The sequence below is a fragment of the Euprymna scolopes genome, chromosome 22, assembly GCF_053919585.1.
Source record: "Euprymna scolopes isolate OS-2025 chromosome 22, ASM5391958v1, whole genome shotgun sequence".
Classification (NCBI taxonomy): Eukaryota; Metazoa; Mollusca; class Cephalopoda; order Sepiida; family Sepiolidae; genus Euprymna; species Euprymna scolopes.
Window position 1 is genome coordinate 7,412,325 of NC_136503.1, and position 18,679 is coordinate 7,431,003.

The following is an 18,679-nucleotide window of genomic DNA, read 5'->3' on the forward strand; positions in this document are numbered from 1 at the left end:
GCTGAAGTACATGTATTTGGTGACTTCAATGTCCACCACAGTAACTGGCTAGGATTCTCTAATTACACAGACGTAGCTGGTAGCACAACACAGCTTCGCTATATTCCATTCCCTATCTCAGACGGTTACATTCCCGACACGTTTCCCCAGACCAGCAAGACCAACATGCCTCACTTCTAGATCTATTTCTGACAACAGTTCCCAATAATTGTACAACAAATGCCCACAGCCCACTCGGGAATGCTGATCATGCTGTGATAATGGTAGAAATCACCCTAAATTCTCGCCCTAAAACTGAAGACCCACTACTCAAAACGAGGTATTACAAAAAGGCCAACTGGGAAGCCATCAGGGTACTCATCAGAGATGCCCCATGGCAAAATATCTTTTCTCTCCCAGCTGAACAGTGTGCAAATGAGACCACTGAATGGTTAAAAACTGCAATTAAGGCACATGTTCCCACACGGAAATTCTATAGCAAACCCCACTCTCCTCAATGGTTTACCTCTGCTTGTACAGCTGCTATTGCTCAAAGGCAGCATGCGTTCTGCAGATTCAACCGACATAAGTCCAGTTCAAACAGACAGAAGTATATAGAAGCCAGAAATAATTGTAAGAGAGTAATAGCGACAGCTAAGACAGATTACACAAACGTATTGAAACACAGAAATCAGGAACCCGTGATTTTTGGAAAATCTCCAACAGTGTAGTAAATAATGGGCAGTCAACGATTCCCCCATTATCCAACAATCATGAGATTGCTTGCATGGTAACCGACAAGGCAAATCTGCTTGCTAGTTGGTTTGTCTCCAACTCCACACTGGAACTGGCACACCACTCCCTTCCAGACTTTCCTTTGCGGACAGACGCCGCACTAGACGATTTGAAAATCACCCCTTCTCAGGTGCATGGTATCATAAAAATCCTAGACACCTCAAAATCATGTGGACCAGATCTCATCCCGGCTGTGCTATTAAAAAAATTAGCTGCTGAGGTTGCTCCAAACTATACAATAAATGCCTTAGTGAATCTTGCTTTCCTGATTGCTGGAAAACCGCTTGTGTGATACCAGTCTTCAAGAACTCTGGTGAAAGAACTGACCCACTAAATTATCGCCCCATTAGCCTCCTCCCACTTTTCGTCAAAATATTTGAGTCCTTAGTTAATCAAGCCCTAGTCCAACGCCAAACAGCTGCTAAACTCCTGACTGACAATATGGATTCAGGCAAGCCCGTTCAACAGCAGATATCTTAACTGCAGTCTCTGAACATATCTACTATTCACTGGACAAAACAGGGGAGGGTAGAGCGGTAGCCCTTGATATATCTAAGGCTTTTGACAGGGTACGGCACGATGGTCTTCTAAGGAAAATTAGATCATATGGAATCACTAGAAGAATTCATAACGTAATTAAATCCTTCTTAAGTAATAGAAAAATCAAAGTTGTCCTCGACGGACGTACATCTAAACAATGATATAAATGCGGGAGTATCCTTGGACTTTTATTGTTCTTGATATTCATAAATGATTTGCTGATGTCACCACCCTCTATAACAGGCATGAGGGGAAAACAATGCATATTATCTGAACTCAAAAACACGCGGATTTTTTTTTTTTCTTCTAAAGTATGCATTACTTCTAGCTAAAGTTAATACATAACCCTAAAGGTATTACTTCTTAACCAGATTTTTAAACGAGTTAAAAATAACCAGATTTTTTCAATTTGATAAAAGTTCCATTATAGCATATTTATTATGGGGTGGTCGAACATTCTGGCATTAGATATTAAATTCAATGTTGAATTTAAAAGAAATAAATAAAAACACAAAACTCACCAAGATCCCCCCGCGGCTCCCCGCCACCCAACATATCCTTTAAATATCGGCATAAAAGTAGGCTGACTGGCTGACATTCCTCTTCTTTAAGCTATCGACTCCAAGCTAAGTCGAACTCTACGGTCCCAAAAGCTAAGAAACTTTTCTGTTCGTAACTTTTGCAGCCTACTAATCTAAAAACACTAACATGTTTAGTTTTTGATTTTTGATTTTTTCTTTATCACAGGTTTGACTTTAATCCTGAATATTTGTCTTGTTTTCTTATCTTTCTCCTTAATCTTTGTCAAAAATACTATTATCAACCAATACTTTTTCTTATATTTAAAATGAGAAAAAAAAAAGTCTCCTATGAAATTGAACATTTCCCAAATTATATTTGCATATTATCTGAACGCAAAAACACGCAGCTTTTTTTCTCCTAAAGTATGCATTACTTCTAGCTAAAGTTAATACATAACCCTAAAGATATTACTTCTTAACCAGATTTTTAAACGAGTTAAAAAAATAACCAGACCTTTTTCAATTTGATAAAAGTTCCATTATAGCATATTTATTATGGGGTGGAGCTGGAATGGTTTAACATCCCAGCTCGACCTAGATAAAGGCAAAAAGTATCCATGCATTAACATGGGAGGGGAGACTATCTTCAAGTATTACCCTAAGCCGGGAATGGGACAACGGACTTATACTATATATAGATATTAATAAGTCCTCACCTTTTTTTTTTTTTATTTTATTTTATTTTCTCAATGGAGAGTAGATAATACATGTGGATGTGTTATCGGCAGCTTCAGTAACTCTCGCTTCTCCTTTTTTGTCCTTCAGTCCTCATTTCCAATGAATGATTTTTCTGACAAAGGGTGAAGAAAAAGCTGCTTTCCAGGTCGGTAGTAATTTGTAAAGAGTAGCCTGAGATGTCGGAAAATTTCTATTTCTATGTCTATCCTTGTGGTCATGTCACTAATAAGGGTGCTGGAGGTAAACGTTTCATCTGGGCTGACATTACCCGCCTGATAGTCAGGGACCCGAACCTTGGATTAACCACTAAGGAGGCTGTCCTATCAGTAGGTGCAAAGTACCGGGGCTGCTGTATTGCCATTTGGTGAATGGATTCTGGACCATACAGTAGTTTCTGGTTGTTACGGCTTTACCTATGTGCTACAGAAAAAAAAAAATTTGTCTTTTTCTCTTATTTTCCCTCTCTGTCCTACTCCAACCAAGTCTACCGACCTGCTCCAGAAACCCCAAAACCTCAACAATCATGACAAATCATAAAAAAGAAACATGAATAAATCTAGAACCCCATCCTCCAACATAGACCTCTACTACCAGGTCTCCTTCTCCAACATCAGGGGTCTACGTTCCAACTTTCCAGAGGTTGAAACACAATTACAGGAGACAAAACCGGACATATTCTTTCTAAGTGAAACTGGCATAGGGCCAACCACTTCTCTAGACGAATTCATAATTAAAGGATACTCCAACTTAATATCTAAATCTGACCCCCAAGATCGCCATGGGCATGGAATATGTGCCTACATCAAAGATGGCTTTCCATGTGGTAGGGATATCTCCAGAGAAGCCCCTAATTTACCTTATATGTGCTTCCGGGTTGCACTAGCTTACACCACTGCATTCATATTTCTATCGCCCCCACAACAGTGGGGTTACTATCTTTAAGAGCATATCTGAGAAAATTGACCACATCCTGTCAGCTCATTCTTCGGCTAACATTCACATTTGTGGTGACTCCAATGACCATAATGTGAAATGGCTGACCGACTCAAATAAAACCGATGATGAGGGGAGGTTTTGTCATGATTTTGCCATTGCCTATGACCTCACTAAGATTGTTCACAAACCCACCCGTGTGCCCGATACTACTGGTCAATATGCAAGCCTTCTAGACCTTTTCCTCACAACTTCCAAGTTGTGTTCATATTCCGTTCTATCTCCTCTTGGGTCCTCTGACCACTCTGTTGTAGCAGTTAAGATAAAAATGAAATGTAATAAGTCTCAGACGTACCTCTCCACCATACTGTATATCGATAATCTATGGCTGACTGGGAAAGCTTCCGTACACTCATATCTGACCTACCTCTGCATTCCATGTTAAAAAAGGATGTGTCCTCTATAGTATCAGACCTGACCGAATGGTTAATTGTAGGCATAAACCGATTCATACCATCCAAAAAATTCCAACAAAAACCTAACAGCCAGCCATGGTTCTCCCCTGAATGTGCTGCTGCCATCGCACACAGAAATCACTTTTTCCATAGCTACCAACGTAATAGATGTACTGAGACTAAAGCTGCTTTCAGGACTGCCAGCAACCACTGTAAAAGAGTAATAAAAAATGCAAGAGAGCTCTATGCTCAGTCTGTTAAATCCAAAGTTGCTGAGCAGTGGCTTGGTTCCCACCAGTTCTGGCAAATAGCAAACAGGATCTTGAACAGAAGCGTGCATTCTATCCCAACTATCATCAATGGACCTGAGGTCATCTCGTCAGCATCAGACAAGGCCAGACTATTTGCCAAGAACTTTGCAGCTAATTCTACCCTATGCGACAACGGCCATCAACTCCCTGTATTTCCTCCTATAACAGACAACACGCTATGCAATATACAAATATCTGTGCGTGAAGTACCCAAGCTAATACAGAACCTTGATTCCAGTAAAGCAACTGGCCCTGACGGCATTCCAGTTATAGTGCTGAAAAAGCTCCAACCAGAACTTGCCCCCATACTTACAAAACTGTTTAAGCGTTGCCTTAAGGAGAAGTGCTTTCTAACACCCTGGAAAACCTTATCAGTATGCCCTGTATTTAAGAATTCAGGTGAAAAGTCTTTTCCCCACTCTTTATCTGTGCCTTAATCCAAACGTAGATTCCATGAGCAGAGCTCCTTTCTCAGAAGTGCACGATTGTGGAACTCTCTTCCATTCGCTTGTTTCCCACCTGACTACAACTTGGATATCTTCAAATCCAACATAAACAAATTCCTGACAAACCGCCCCCTTAAGGAAGACACTATCAAATCTCCAATATTAATGATTACTACAATACTATCTCATTGATTACTGTACACGCAATAACCTTTATCCCTGAGTGGCCTCCGGGCCTTGATAAGTGGTGACCCCCATGTAACCCCCCCCAAAAAAAAACGTCTAAGGAAATGGCAGAATCACAAGAGGATGACCTCCAATCTGTAGTAAAATGGGGACAAAAATGTATGGTCACATTCAATCCTGCCAAGACTAAGCTTGTTTCCTTCAATAACTATAAGAAACCTTCTCTACCACAAATAGCAATGGCTAAGAATACACTGCCTGAAAGTACTTCCTTTAAACTCCTCGACCTAACGTTTACAGGGGACATGAACTGGAATATATACATTGAGAGCATTGCCAAGGCTGCTGCAAAGAAGGTGGGCTCTCTCTGCTGTGCCAGAAAATTACTTATGCCTGAAAGTATTCTGTACCTCTATAAGGCCACCATTCGCCCATGTATGGAGAATTGCTGTCACATTTGGGCTGGTGCATCTGCTGCTTGTCTTTCACTCCTAGACAAGGTTCAAAAGAGAGTTGCCAATCTGATAGGTCCTGAACTGTCATCTAAACTTCAGCACCTGTTCCATCGATGAAATGTTGCATCCCTTTGCCTGTTGTACAAGTATTTTAATGGTGAATGCTCTGACGATCTGCAAGCACTTGTACCTCCTCGACGTGACTACCCCCTGACAAACCCGACAAGCAACTAAGTCCCACCCCTTTACAGTAGAGATCCCTAGGTGTAAGAAAGCCTTTTACTCCAATAGTTTCTTCCCCAGAACTGCAAGTCTTTGGAACTCCCTTCCGGGATACTGCTTTCCTAACTGTACTGATATGCAGAAGTTCAAGTGTAATGTGAACAAACATTTTTCTACTAATCTCCCTTCATAATGCCCCCCCCCCGCAAATTGTTCCCTATAGTAGCCCCCTACATCAAAGTGGCACTTGCCTTGTTTGGGATGAAGATTGAATAAAAAAAAAAACAAAAAAAACACACCATTTTCCAAGGTAAAGAAAGATCAAGGTCATAGCCTATGCATATATACTCTTACAGCCTACACTACTGGAGCGATCATAATCAAACCTGACATAATGATGGTCTCCGACCTAGAGATGGTGCACACCATTTTTCAATGTTAAAGGTTAAGGTCAGGACTTTGCTGTACGCTTGGGTACCCACGAAGCAGGTACCCGAGCATGCAGAAAAGTCATGCGAAGCGTGGCTATCTTTGCTAATAAGTAAATCTGTCTTCAAAAAAGTCGACCATTTTTGTTAAAATCACTTATGCAACACAGGAGCATCTCATTTGCATACACACGGCAAGAATCCGCACTAATGTTGCATGACCATTAACCATAAAATCAGCCGTGCATCACCATTTTGTTTATTCTGTTAAGTAACTGGACTTCACAAAACGCACAGACATGTGGTTGTTTCTGAGGCAAGTCATTTTTGCGATCACTACAATGTTCCCTACAATTCAGGATATTGTAGACTATAACCACTTAAAGAATTGAAGGTTTTGCTTTGTAAGGTTTTCCGAGAAGAACTTTGTTGGAACTGGAGAATCTTCCATGTAAGAATTAAAGTTTAATCTTGAGATGAAATTTAAGCAACGATTTTATTGCATGGAATCTTATCAAGATGCCTATAACGACATTAATAAAAGGAACTTAGCAAGTTTAATATTTGTAATACTTACGGAGACAACGTTACTGTGTTTAAATCTACATACATATTAAGAAACTGGCCGCCCAAAATATAACCTAGTGCTGGTCCCAGCGTGGCAAAGAACATCATTATACCTGAAATTAGAAAACAAATTAGTTAATTCGATACAAAGTCGGCACATCATAGTAGTTTTTGGTTTTTAAAAAAAATTTTTTTTTTTTTTTAGCCAGTTGGTTATTTATCTATTATACTAAAACTGAATTTGTTTTACACCGTCTCAAATTTTAACAATTTGTAGCAAACTTCTCAAACTTAACGATTAGACGAAAAGTGCCCAGTTGAGGGTAAAGGAATTAATGTTTTGTCAATTTTTCGATATTTGTTGTCTGAAGGGTTGAGCTTCAAAATGATACCGATCTGCTGAAAATCCGTCGCCTTTGTCGAAAGTTTTAGGCAGACATACATACATATGTACATTTAAACAGAGGTGAGATTTATATAGATATCTGCCTGGCACCTGACGTAAACTTCCGGAATATGATGAACGCCAATTAATTATTCAAAATACTAGGAAACCGGATCACATTACAAAACGCTAGGAAACAGAAAATAACATCTATTGGATACTAATTACAAAAAACAAATAACAAACAAAACAAAAAACAAACAAAAAGCAAGCAAAAAAAAACCAAAAAAAAAACCAAAGAAAAATGGGAAAACCAATAAATTAAATATAACAACGTATCGTAAGCTTCATAATTAAATATCGTTTTATTTCTATGTAAATAAGTATAAATATTTTTTCCGTGTGATTACAAACTAAGGTACTATCGCACCTTATGCACCGGCTATTTTTGGGGGTGTTAGTTTGTATTAAGGGTTAGGGTTTTGTTTTAGAGTTAGAATTTAGGACTTACTCCGGCGTCTGTAATATTTTATTTAGGCTCGTTAAATTTATTGTCACGTGCCCCATTGTTATGATTGATAAAAATTAAAGAACTTTGTTTTTTCTTCCAATTTGTCAAAAATTGTCTGCTTTGCTTCGTATTGGCTAATCGCATTTGTTATCGCTTTCTGATTGGCTAATTCACAACCTGACTAGCGCTTGGCATATTCTGGTGGTTTGCGCAAGTTTTCAGTCTAGCACTACTAGGCATTTATGAGAAATCCGGTTCATAATATGCACGAGTACCATATTCAGTTTAACGTCTGTTTTAAATGCTGGAATGCGTTGTAATAGAAAGTTTCGAATCAGGTTTTATGACATATCAACCCTTTTCTGGTTATTTTTAATGCCAAATCCAATAATTTAAAAAATATTTATTTTGCTTCAAGTTATTTATATCTTCAAATATTTATTCATATTGTTTAGTTGTTTTGTAGAGAAAAATTGTTTTTGGACTTGCAGAACATGATTGAGTTTTGCAAAGGAAAAATAAAAAAATGTTTGGTGCATTTAAGACAGGAAGCCGATATCATAAACAGCCTGATATAGTAGCACCAGATTATAATCAGAAAAACACTTTATGCACTAATGATGCATTAAATACTGCAATCTTTTTTATTTTTTTGTGTGGGGTTTTAGTGTTTGATAACTCTTTTGGGGTGAGCTTGGCCAGGGATTTCCCTTGGCCCCAAAAATCAAGAGCCTTCCTGTAATAATCCATTCCCCATTGATTGCAGTCTTCTACAGTTCTAAGAGGTCCAACCTAATAAGGTGGTATTAAGATGCCGTATGTATTATTCTTTGATGTTGACTGTTCGTATTAGGAAGAGTCAGTGTGTTATCGAGACAGTCTTAGAAGTGTTCATGTTGAGTGTTCATATGTCTTAAGATGTTCATGTTTGTGAGACAGCATATTGGAGACAAACAGGTATATATAAAGAGAGAGAGAGAGAGAGTTCTGTATAAATAAGAGACAGACAGGGTACATATAACTACAGGAGCACCCAGCCTGTAATTCAATGAGAGGAGATTTGATATATAGATAGATAGACCAAGAGTGTGTTTGACATTTACGTTTTGACAGTTGTACATTTTACTAAACACAAAATTCATATTAATATAATTTCACTTTACCTTTGTTTTGATACAATGACAACACAAAACAGCAGTTATAAAAACACATGATGATACGTTTATTTCTTCTTCGACCGGTCGGACATGGTTTTGTATTTCAGGGATTCAAAGTTGTTACATGGTTATCTCTAAACCCTCTCGCTTCCAGAGGGTGCCTTGACTCTAATGGAGAATCGGTCTGATCTCCTCTGCTTGTCTGATCTGATTCACCCCAACTAACTTCGAACTCTTTCCTATATTGAGAAATCACATGTATGTCTGGTCAATGTGACCACAACTCACGTGTTTCCAACATGTGCGATTTGCACGTTTTGAAACCATTTCTTACGACCAGGAAATTTCCCATTCTCTTTGTTGTTTTACAAAGGAATTTAACCTACTTGTCTAATTCTGTAACCCATATTTTTATTATGCATTCTTTCTAAGAATGTGAATAGTTTCCAGCCAAATTTGTATTTATTAAATATTTTAACAGAATCAACAATTTACTGGACATTCCATTTATAATAACATTCTGTGTTTATTTTAACTTATGATTAGAATTCTCAATTCTAAGTCTAGCTTCGCAAGTTCGAATCCTTGACTATCCTATTTCATATTTACATTCAACTAATTCCCTATTTTTTTACTTACATGAAAAGGGGACAGCCCTTATGTAACGCTATCAGGTTTTGCCTTCTGTCTTGAGGCATCTTTACCGGGGAATGTACAGGCATCTTTTGCAAGATCAAAGTGCTGTTCCCCTGGAGTGCTGATTTTTCAATCCCATTTTCTGATGCTTGTGTCACATTTCTCACGATGGAAAAGAAATACCTTTAGTGAAAGGGTTTATCATAATTGTTTTTAATATTGTCAAATATCTATGATTCCATTGGGTCAAAATGAATCTTAAAACTACATGGTGACTCAACCAGATGCAAGACAGATTCTATGAATTCAGTTGTTGTAGGAAGTTGAGTGCTCTCTTTCTCTATTGGCCTTTTGTCAGATTAAGTTTGCCATCTTAGATCAAAATATGCAACATTTGATTAAAAATAAAAATAAATTCAAGTGATTATTCAGAACACTTACCGAGATACAATGGGGTGGTTCGAGGTTTTACGACATCGTCGAGGCACGTGACTCCTAACGTATACAAGATGCTTCCACCGACAGAGTGAAATACTTGTCCCAACAGAAACACATACAAATATTCTTGTAACGTGCTTTCTTCAGTGTTTGAGTTGCAAATGTCACTGTTGTCTGCATAAAAAAAAAAAGCGGGGAGAAGAGAAATTAAGGTATTTGAATGAAGACAACCCCCTGATTAAGTTTGGTTAATGATTGGTTTATTTAAAAAAAAATTATATTTAGTTTAAAATAAAACAATTTAAAAAAATAAAAATAAAAAATAAAAAATCACTGCTTTCATATTAGACTGGGATAATGTTGTGGAGAGATGACAAATTGTGGATAATCTAGATCAAATATGAAAGGTATCAAATTTATTTTCATAAGTAAATGCAGACATGGATATTGGATAACTGGACAGAGATTGTAATATAAATAAAAGATCATTATGTTTTGTGTTAGTCTAAATATTTGGTACATAAAGTCAATGGGTGCTTATTTTGCCGTTTATATTTTTTACATTTTCACCTCAAACAAGGCACGTTGCTACTTTTATGTAGGGAGATATTATCTGGGACATAATTTGCAGAGATACTCTGTAGGGAGTTGAGCAGCAAGATGTCTGTTCACAATACACTTGAACTTCTGCATGTTAGTACAGAAGTAAGCAGAAGCCCAGAAGGTAATTTCAAAGTCTAGCAGTTCTGGGGAAGAAACTATTGGAGTAGAAGGCTTTCTTACACCTAGGAATCTTTACTGAGTAGGGGTGGAACTTTGCTGCTTGTTGGGTTTGTTGGGGGTATTTATGCCGAGGGGGTACAAAGACTTGTAGTTCATCGGAGCATCCATGATTAAAATACTTGTAGAACAGGAAGCGGGATGCAACATTTCGTCGATGGAACAGAAGTTGAAGCTTAGATGACAGTTCAAACCCACCAGGTTGGCGACTCTCTTTTGAACCCTGTCCAGGAGTGAGAGACTAGTAGCAGATGCACCAGCCAAATGTGACAATACTTCACACATGGGCGAATGGTGGTCTTGTAGAGGTACAGGATACTTTCTGGCGTAAGTAACTTTCTAACACGGTAGAGAGAGCCCACCTTAGCAGCAGCCTTGGCAATGCTCTTTATGTATCTGTTCCAACTCATGTTCCCTGTGAACGTTAAGCCAAGAAGTTTGAACAAAGTACTTTCAGGTAATGTATCATTAGCCATAGCTATTGGTGTGTGTGTGTGTATATATATATACACTTGTGCCCGATATTATTCATACCCCTCGGATCTTTGAGAGTTCTATAAGAATATTGCTCAAACCAGAAGGTAGACAATATTAAAGGGATTTCAGACAATAAATCAAGCATAGGCATTTAATTTAAACTCAACAAATAAATAAATTATGCAAGTTTGAAACATTATACAAAGAAAAACAATAATGGCACTAGTTCAAAATTATTCATACCTCTCTTACTAATAGTCAATAGCATGCCCTTTATTCTTTATAACTGCCTGTAACCGTTTTGGATATTTATCAACAAGGTTTTTACAAGCATCAACACTGATTTTTGACCATTCTTCAATGCAGTAGTTCTCCAAATCCCTCAAATTTCTAGGTTTCCGCTTTTTAACCTCAGTTTTCAATATGTGCCAGAGGTTTTCGATAGGGTTCAGGTCGGGACTCTGGCAAGGCCATTCCAAAACATTAATTTGATTATCCTCAAACCATTTCTTGACTATTTTGGCAGTATGTTTTGGATCATTATCCTGTTGAAGGACCCAGTTTGGTCCTAAATGGAGATTCTCCGCATCCTGTCTAATGTTTTTCTGGAGTATCTCCAAATATTGCTCCTTCTTCATGGTTCCATCTATCTTGACCAAACTACCTGGACCGCTAGCCGAAAAGGAGCCCCAAAACATTAGGCTACCACCGCCATGTTTCATCGTGGGTATGGTGTTCTTTGGGTTGTAAGCTTCTCCTTTCTTCCTCCAAACGTAAGAAGCATCCATATGGCCAAACAATTCAATTTTTGTTTCGTCAGTCCACAAAATACTTGAGAAAACGGACTCTGGAGAATTCACATGGGTCCTAGCAAACTTTAGACGTGCTGCAAGGTGTTTTCCGGTGTGCAATGGAGTCCTTCTTGGTCTTCTTCCTTTCAGACCATTTTCATGCAGAGTCCTTTGCAATGTTTGCCTTGATATTTTTATGCCAGAAGACTCCAGATTTTCTAAAATGTCCTTAGTAGTGGTGGTTGGATTTGCATTAACACTTCTTACAATATTCCGGGTGGCTCTAGCAGACAGTTTCCTTTTCCTTCCTCTACCAATCAAGTTGTTTGTTTTGTGGTGGCTCTGGAATTTTTTGATGATGCTCTGTACTGTTGCTGTAGGGACCTCAAATTTCTTGGAAATTGACTTGTAACCTAAACCATCCTTATGTGAATTCGCAATTTTAGTCCTAAGATCATTACTAAGCTCTTTTTTCTTCCCCATTCTAATAATTTTTATTCTTTTATTGGTTTTCAGTTGACATCATTTTAATTTCTGAAAAATGCAAAAAACGAAATGAAATTAATCAAAGGTTGTATAAAAGCATTCAAAATAAGAATCAAACAGGAAACAAACAGTCAGAAACTCGATTAATACTGAAAAAATAAGGGGGTATGATTATTTTTGAACATTGCAGATTTTATAAATAGTTGTATATTTCTTTTATTACAAGTATCCCGAGATTTTAAAATGACGAAAATGATCAGAAGAGGTTTATTAAGAATATGTATCAATATGGACGTAAACAATAAATTCTTACAAAGTTACACATAATAAACTCAATTTTCAAGGTGGGGTATGAATAATATCGGGCACAAGTGTATATATTTAAACTGAATCAAATAAGTATTGAAGGATTTATATACTGGTGCATATAAAATTATTTAGCAAATCAATAAGAGAATACATCGATGGGAGGGGGGTTATAAATGCTCTTTATGTCTAGGTATTTCAAAGCCTAATGTGTATTTACTTACAATGATATTTTTTTTTATTTTAACAGCAACTTATCATTTGCTGTTTTCGGGTATGCTGAAAACGAGTATCACATTTAAATTTGTGGCAGACAAGTAGTTTTCTGGATATTAAGCCCTTTATTATCCAATGTAATGCATTATGTTTTCACTGGTGACCATGTTTTTTCTCAACTGAAGTTCTAATGCGCATGCTTGTTACAACCCTTCCTCTTAGCCTTGTAAGATAGGCGACCAGCACTGACATTCTTAATACATTAGAAAAAATGTCTATATATCCAGAAAACTACTTGCCAGTGATATTCGTTTTCAGCATACTTAAAAGCCTATAAAAGTAGTCATTTTAAAAGGTTGGTGTTGATTTGCCGTTAAAGTAAAAATTTACCCTTACAATTTTGTTAATGATTTATTTTTAGTTAACTATGCTGTTTATATTTCCTAAATTTTAGTTTCATTAAAAAAAAAGGGAAATAAGTCTATAGCGATGAATACAGAGTTACTTCCCATCTGTGAAAAATAGAACTTCACACAAAAATACATCCAACCGAGGCCATTTCTGTAATGATTCAATCCCTGTTGATTTTGCGGTGAGAGTTTAGTTCTGTGCAGTTCTAGGGGGTCCACTCTCCCTGGCCTTGCCTTCCCTTCTTTCTTTGAGAAGGGGTTAGTTTATTGCCAACTGCCTGAGGCGTCCTCACCGAGGAATGCTGATAGGGCTACCCAGGCACTTTTTGCAGGTCAGAGTGCACCTCCTCTCGGGTGCTAACTTCTCACTCCCACTTTCCGAACATGGTATCTAAGTTCTTGCAGTGGGAGAGGACTAAATACCTTCCAACTGAGATAAATTGTAACATCTATTCTGCTATCATGAGGCAGACACGATCTCCTCCTTTGAACAGGGTGGTAGTACATGTTGGTTATTAGGTATTAACTCTTTTGTTGGCGGGAGGGTGTATTGTATTTGTCATGATACTATCCTAGCAAAAATATGCATCTGGAGGGAGAAAATTTTTCCTTGTATAGATTGTAGTATAAAAGAAAGCATCAATGTGATATTTGGTTAAATTGAGAAAGATTAAAATAATTGAAAGTATTGTCATGTCGCCCTGGCTTTAAAGAATGTATTTTGACGATAACAAATTTGAAAAGTGGCAAGAACAGCATTAACAATTAATATACATGTATTTAAATTGGCAACTGAAGAAAATGAATAAAAAAATGTCATGAATGGATCATCAATTAGCAAGTGAGAACTCAACAGGAATTTTGGAATGAAAAAAACCCAACTAAATAAACGAAAAAATATATTTATATCAACAATTTTGCGGAAATTTAAAATATATTTTGAAAGACCAATGTGTGTGGAGTTTATGAATAAGAAGTCAACAAAATAGAAAGTTTGTATCAAATTTCCGTTGTGTGTATGCACGTAAGTTGAGCAATTGCCTCGCTCTGGCCTTCCAGCTAAGATCAGAGTGTAGTATCTGTTCTGGTCCCACACTAACTTAACTTAGTCTTAGTAAAGCAATTTTGAATTTTTTATCCTAATCCAGTGTGCCCCTTTCTGAGGAGCTGGATATTTCCCCATATTAAAAACGACCTTGTGCATTTTCAAAAAATGGAAAACACATCTAAGAGTTAGACTTTTCCAACTGAAAAACCGATGCGTTTCTCTAATCGATCCGTTTTGAAAATATAATATTCTTTTTTTATTCTAACGTGATTCAACTTAAATACATGTTCAAAAGAAACGCGATTCTGTAATGGTGAAAATGCTTCCAATCTTGACGAAAATAACGGGGATTCTCCTCGATGTTTTATCAAAATAAAAATGACGCGAGCTCTGCAGTAGAAAGCTCAACAGAAATATATAGACATCACAGAATGAAAGTAAATAAAAAATAAAATGATTTACTTACTAGAACAAGTAGATGTGTGCGTTTTCTGCCAATAGTAATTATCAGTTGTGAAATGTGGAAGGGCCATTATAAAGGATCCGATTCCGAGGGCGATGAGTCCGGAGCCAAGCCAACGTTGTTTGTAACCAACAGCCCCCATGAAAGTTACAAAAAGAGCTAGCGGTGCCGCGGCCAAGTCGTAAACACTGGCAATCCAGCCAGATTTACTACTGGTAAAGCCAAACCTTCGCTCCAACGTGCTCATATTCACGTTTATTACGCCATTCACGATAAACCCTGAAAACACAAAAGAATTAATGAAATCAAAATAATCACGAAATAGTTAAATCATTGATTGTAGGTAAGTGGGAGAGGCATAGTTACAATTTCACCGCGTTATAATTTACTGTTATAGCTGACCCAGTGAAAATTCCATTTCTTTCTATTAAGAAATTAACATTTTATTTTTTTAAATACATTTTACATTTCTCTCCTACAAATTTTGGTTTATACCTTTCTAAACTTTTTTCCAAGTTCGATTAATTTGGTCAAAAAATTGTTGTCTGCTTCTTTGTTAATGTTAAACAACTGTATTAATATTACTGCTGCGACGGGTGTGAATTATCTCCCTTTGGTTTGTCAGAATGGGACAAATGGCAGCGTTATGGTGATCTTAATGGATGAGCAAGTGCACTAACTCAGGATTTCACAAACTTCAGGACACCATGAAGCCCCTGCGCAGGGCAAAGGTTTTTCACGGAGCACTAACAAGATAATTTCTAAAATATGAAAAACATTAATTTAAAAATTTAAATTAATGTTTTTCATATTCGTGATTTTATATTTTCTTGTTTACAACCATTTTATGTTTAATCAAAAATTGTTGCATTTTTTTTGTTTATTTTCACTAAGCATCCTGAAACTCTTTACACCTGTAGTTATGTATCATATCTTTTTCTTGTAAAAAAGATGAATAATTAAATGTCTGCAGCTATTTAATTTTTCCATATAAACATTTAAGAAAGGGCTGGCGGAACCCCTCAGCCCCACTCATGGAGCCCACTTCAGGAAACCCTGCACTAAATCATTCAAAGAATAATGTAAAATTGTTAGGTAAATGTACGAGTTATATTACATGTGTATGGACAGAGGTGCACCAGTTATAGTTGCGATGAATGTTGGGAAGCAGATTGGTTTTAAATGATGCAGCATCTCTGCATGAAGGATTTATGTCTTTCCACATGTTACTATAATGGAGATATTGTGACAATATAAACAAAACTCGATATAGTCAAAATAAACAAAGAACACTTCTACCCGGTCATAGCTGAGAGAACAAGATCAAATTACGTCTGGATAAAATAAAGAATTTTGTTTGAAATTCTGTAGATTCCCCGAGTCCAGCAAGATACACTTGAAGAAGGAGGTTACATCTGCTGAAACGTTGTGAGAACACCATCAAAGATGAGAACAGTCTAAATACTGGGAAAACAAAAAAATGAAACTAAACAGCATCAGTAAAGAGAAATGCTAGAAGAATGCTATGAGATTGATGCGATGGATATGTCTTAAAGACAGGCTTAGAAAATGAGAAAAATTGAATCTTGATATTTTAGGGAGGTTGAAAGAATGGATGGTAGTTCTTAAGTAGATGTTGAAGAACTTAGGTAGCAGGATTCGTTGGGAAAGGAAATTCAAGGGAAACATGGGAAGAAAGACGCATTTCAGAGAAAGAGGGATAAATAAAGACCCGGCCAGAAATATTTTGGAAGTCAATTCCTAAAAGCTGTCCAATACATGCCAGTAAGACCAACGTTAACTTGACTTATGTTGATGCCGGAGTAGTTAAATACATTTTTGTATTTAAGATTTTATAATTCAGATTGTCTCTCCATTAGTGCAACCGTAACACCGTCATTTGTCAATGTCACATAATAAATCAAAGGGAGATAATTCATACTCGTTGCAGCAATAATATTAATACAGGTGATTTTGTATACGTAACAAAGCAGCGACAACAATTTTCACTAAATTAATTAAATTTGGAAAAGTTTAGTTTTAGAAAGGTACTAACCAAAATTTATAAAAAATGTAAGTGTATCGCAAGAAAAAATATTAATTTCTTGATAGAAATATAGAATTTTCACAGAGTCAAAGTAGTTAAACTGAAACCATGCCCCTCTCAGTAACCCAGCTCTCCACCTACGTTAATATTTTAGGCACCGCCAAAAATGGCCGCAAAATCAAGTTGTTGTTTTTTAAAACGAAATTACGTTTATTAAAATCCATTATTTCTGGGTAACTTTTTTTTTCCAGAAAGATAAAACCCGGAATTTTATCATATAGAAAACAGAATAATGTAAAACTTTTTCTACTATTTTTAATTCAATTTTAAATGTTAAATTTTCCCAAAAAGTTAACAATTGACATTTTTTGTCTTGCACAAAAAACGTACTTAAATATTAAAAAAAAAGGGTTTTTGAAATAATTAATTTATTTATTGTCTAACTAAGATTTAGGATGATTTTCTAAGAGAATATGCAAAAATATTATAATATAAGTACCTGAATTTCAAATAATTCCACTTATTCATATAGGTAACCAGATATTCGCGTTGACGTAGAGTTCAGATCGACTCTGTTTACGTTTTCGTCTGATAAAAAGCAAACTATGGAAGACCAAACAGGCCAAAAAAAACTTATTTTTCAGTGACGAAAATTTCAATGTATTATTAAGCTGAGGCTGGCCAGTACCAGATGGGTGACCATTTGTATGCGTTTGGTTTTTAATGTGTATGTGTATGGGGGCCAGACTCCCCAAATTGGGGGGGGGGCAATTTAAAGTAGAATAAAAAAAAATTATTTCAGCGCGTTTGGTCCACCATAGTCAAAGGCGGCAAACGTTTTCAAACGGGATCGAAAAAAAAGATGCTATTTTTAACAAAAAGGGCACAATATTTATCGAATTTTTTTTTTTGGTATCGATTATTCAAAGCATGCCCTGTTTAATAATGGTCATGCATTATTCGGCTCGCTAAAAAAAAATTGTTAATTTATTTATCAAAAATTTTAAAATAGATTTTTTCGTATAAATATTAAAAAAATTTTTTTTTTGTTTTGCTTAACTTAAATTAATTATTTTACTTAACTAGGCACCGCCAAAACTGGGGGGGCAGGTCAGTACTTTTTTACGGACCGTCTTTTTAAAAATCTACCAAAAATCAGGTAATTATCCGATCAATACGAAATTTTCAGCGATTATTAGGAGAAGAATGAACTTTATAACAGTGTACTTATTTTTCATAAACGATATTTATATATATATATTTTTTTGCTTACAAAACCCCCCCTTGTTTTGAAGTGGGAACAAATATGCTTAAAATAATCATCTGAAACTGAAATCAACATATTGTGTTGTAAGGGACAGAATTATAGATTCAAAAAAAAAAAAAAAAAAAAAATTGTTTGCATACCTTATTTTGACGTCTGAATATCAGAACTTCGATTGTGTTTAATTATCCCGCTTTTGAGTTTTGAAGTGTGAAATTCGGTGAATATGTTAAGTAAAATAATTAATTTAAGTTAAGCAAAACAAAAAAAAAAATTTTTTTTAATATTTATACGAAAAAAGCTATTTTAAAATTTTTGATAAATTAACAATTTTTTTTTAGCGAGCCGAATAATGCATGACCATTATTAAACAGGGCATTCTTTGAATAATCGATACCAAAAAAAAAATTCGATAAATATTGTGCCCTTTGTGTTAAAAATAGCATCTTTTTTTTCGATCCCGTTTGAAAACGTTTGCCGCCTTTCGACTATGGTGGACCAAACGCGCTGAAATAAATTTTTTTTATTCTGCTTTAAATTGCCCCCCCCCCATTTTGGGGAGTCTGGCCCCCACACACATACACATTAAAAACCAAACGCATGCAAATGGTCACCCATCTGGTACTGGCCAGCCTCAGCTTAATAATACATTGAAATTTTCGTCACTGAAAAATAAGTTTTTTTTGGC

The 18,679-nt window shown here is 36.3% G+C and overlaps 1 protein-coding gene across 5 annotated transcripts in view; it reads right to left on the minus strand.

The window, feature by feature from the left end:
- The window catches only part of LOC145243876 (solute carrier organic anion transporter family member 4A1-like), a 297,463-nt gene that overhangs the window by 24,798 nt on the left and 253,986 nt on the right, over nt 1-18,679 (minus strand). For all 5 annotated transcript variants that reach the window (XM_080106950.1, XM_080106949.1, XM_080106953.1 and 2 more), the window contains 3 exons: nt 14,684-14,959; nt 9,707-9,877; nt 6,587-6,689 (listed from right to left, as the gene is read on the minus strand). In XM_080106950.1, the coding sequence (XP_079963076.1) occupies nt 6,587-6,689; nt 9,707-9,877; nt 14,684-14,959 (550 nt within the window). The remainder of the gene's footprint in view (nt 1-6,586; nt 6,690-9,706; nt 9,878-14,683; nt 14,960-18,679) is intronic.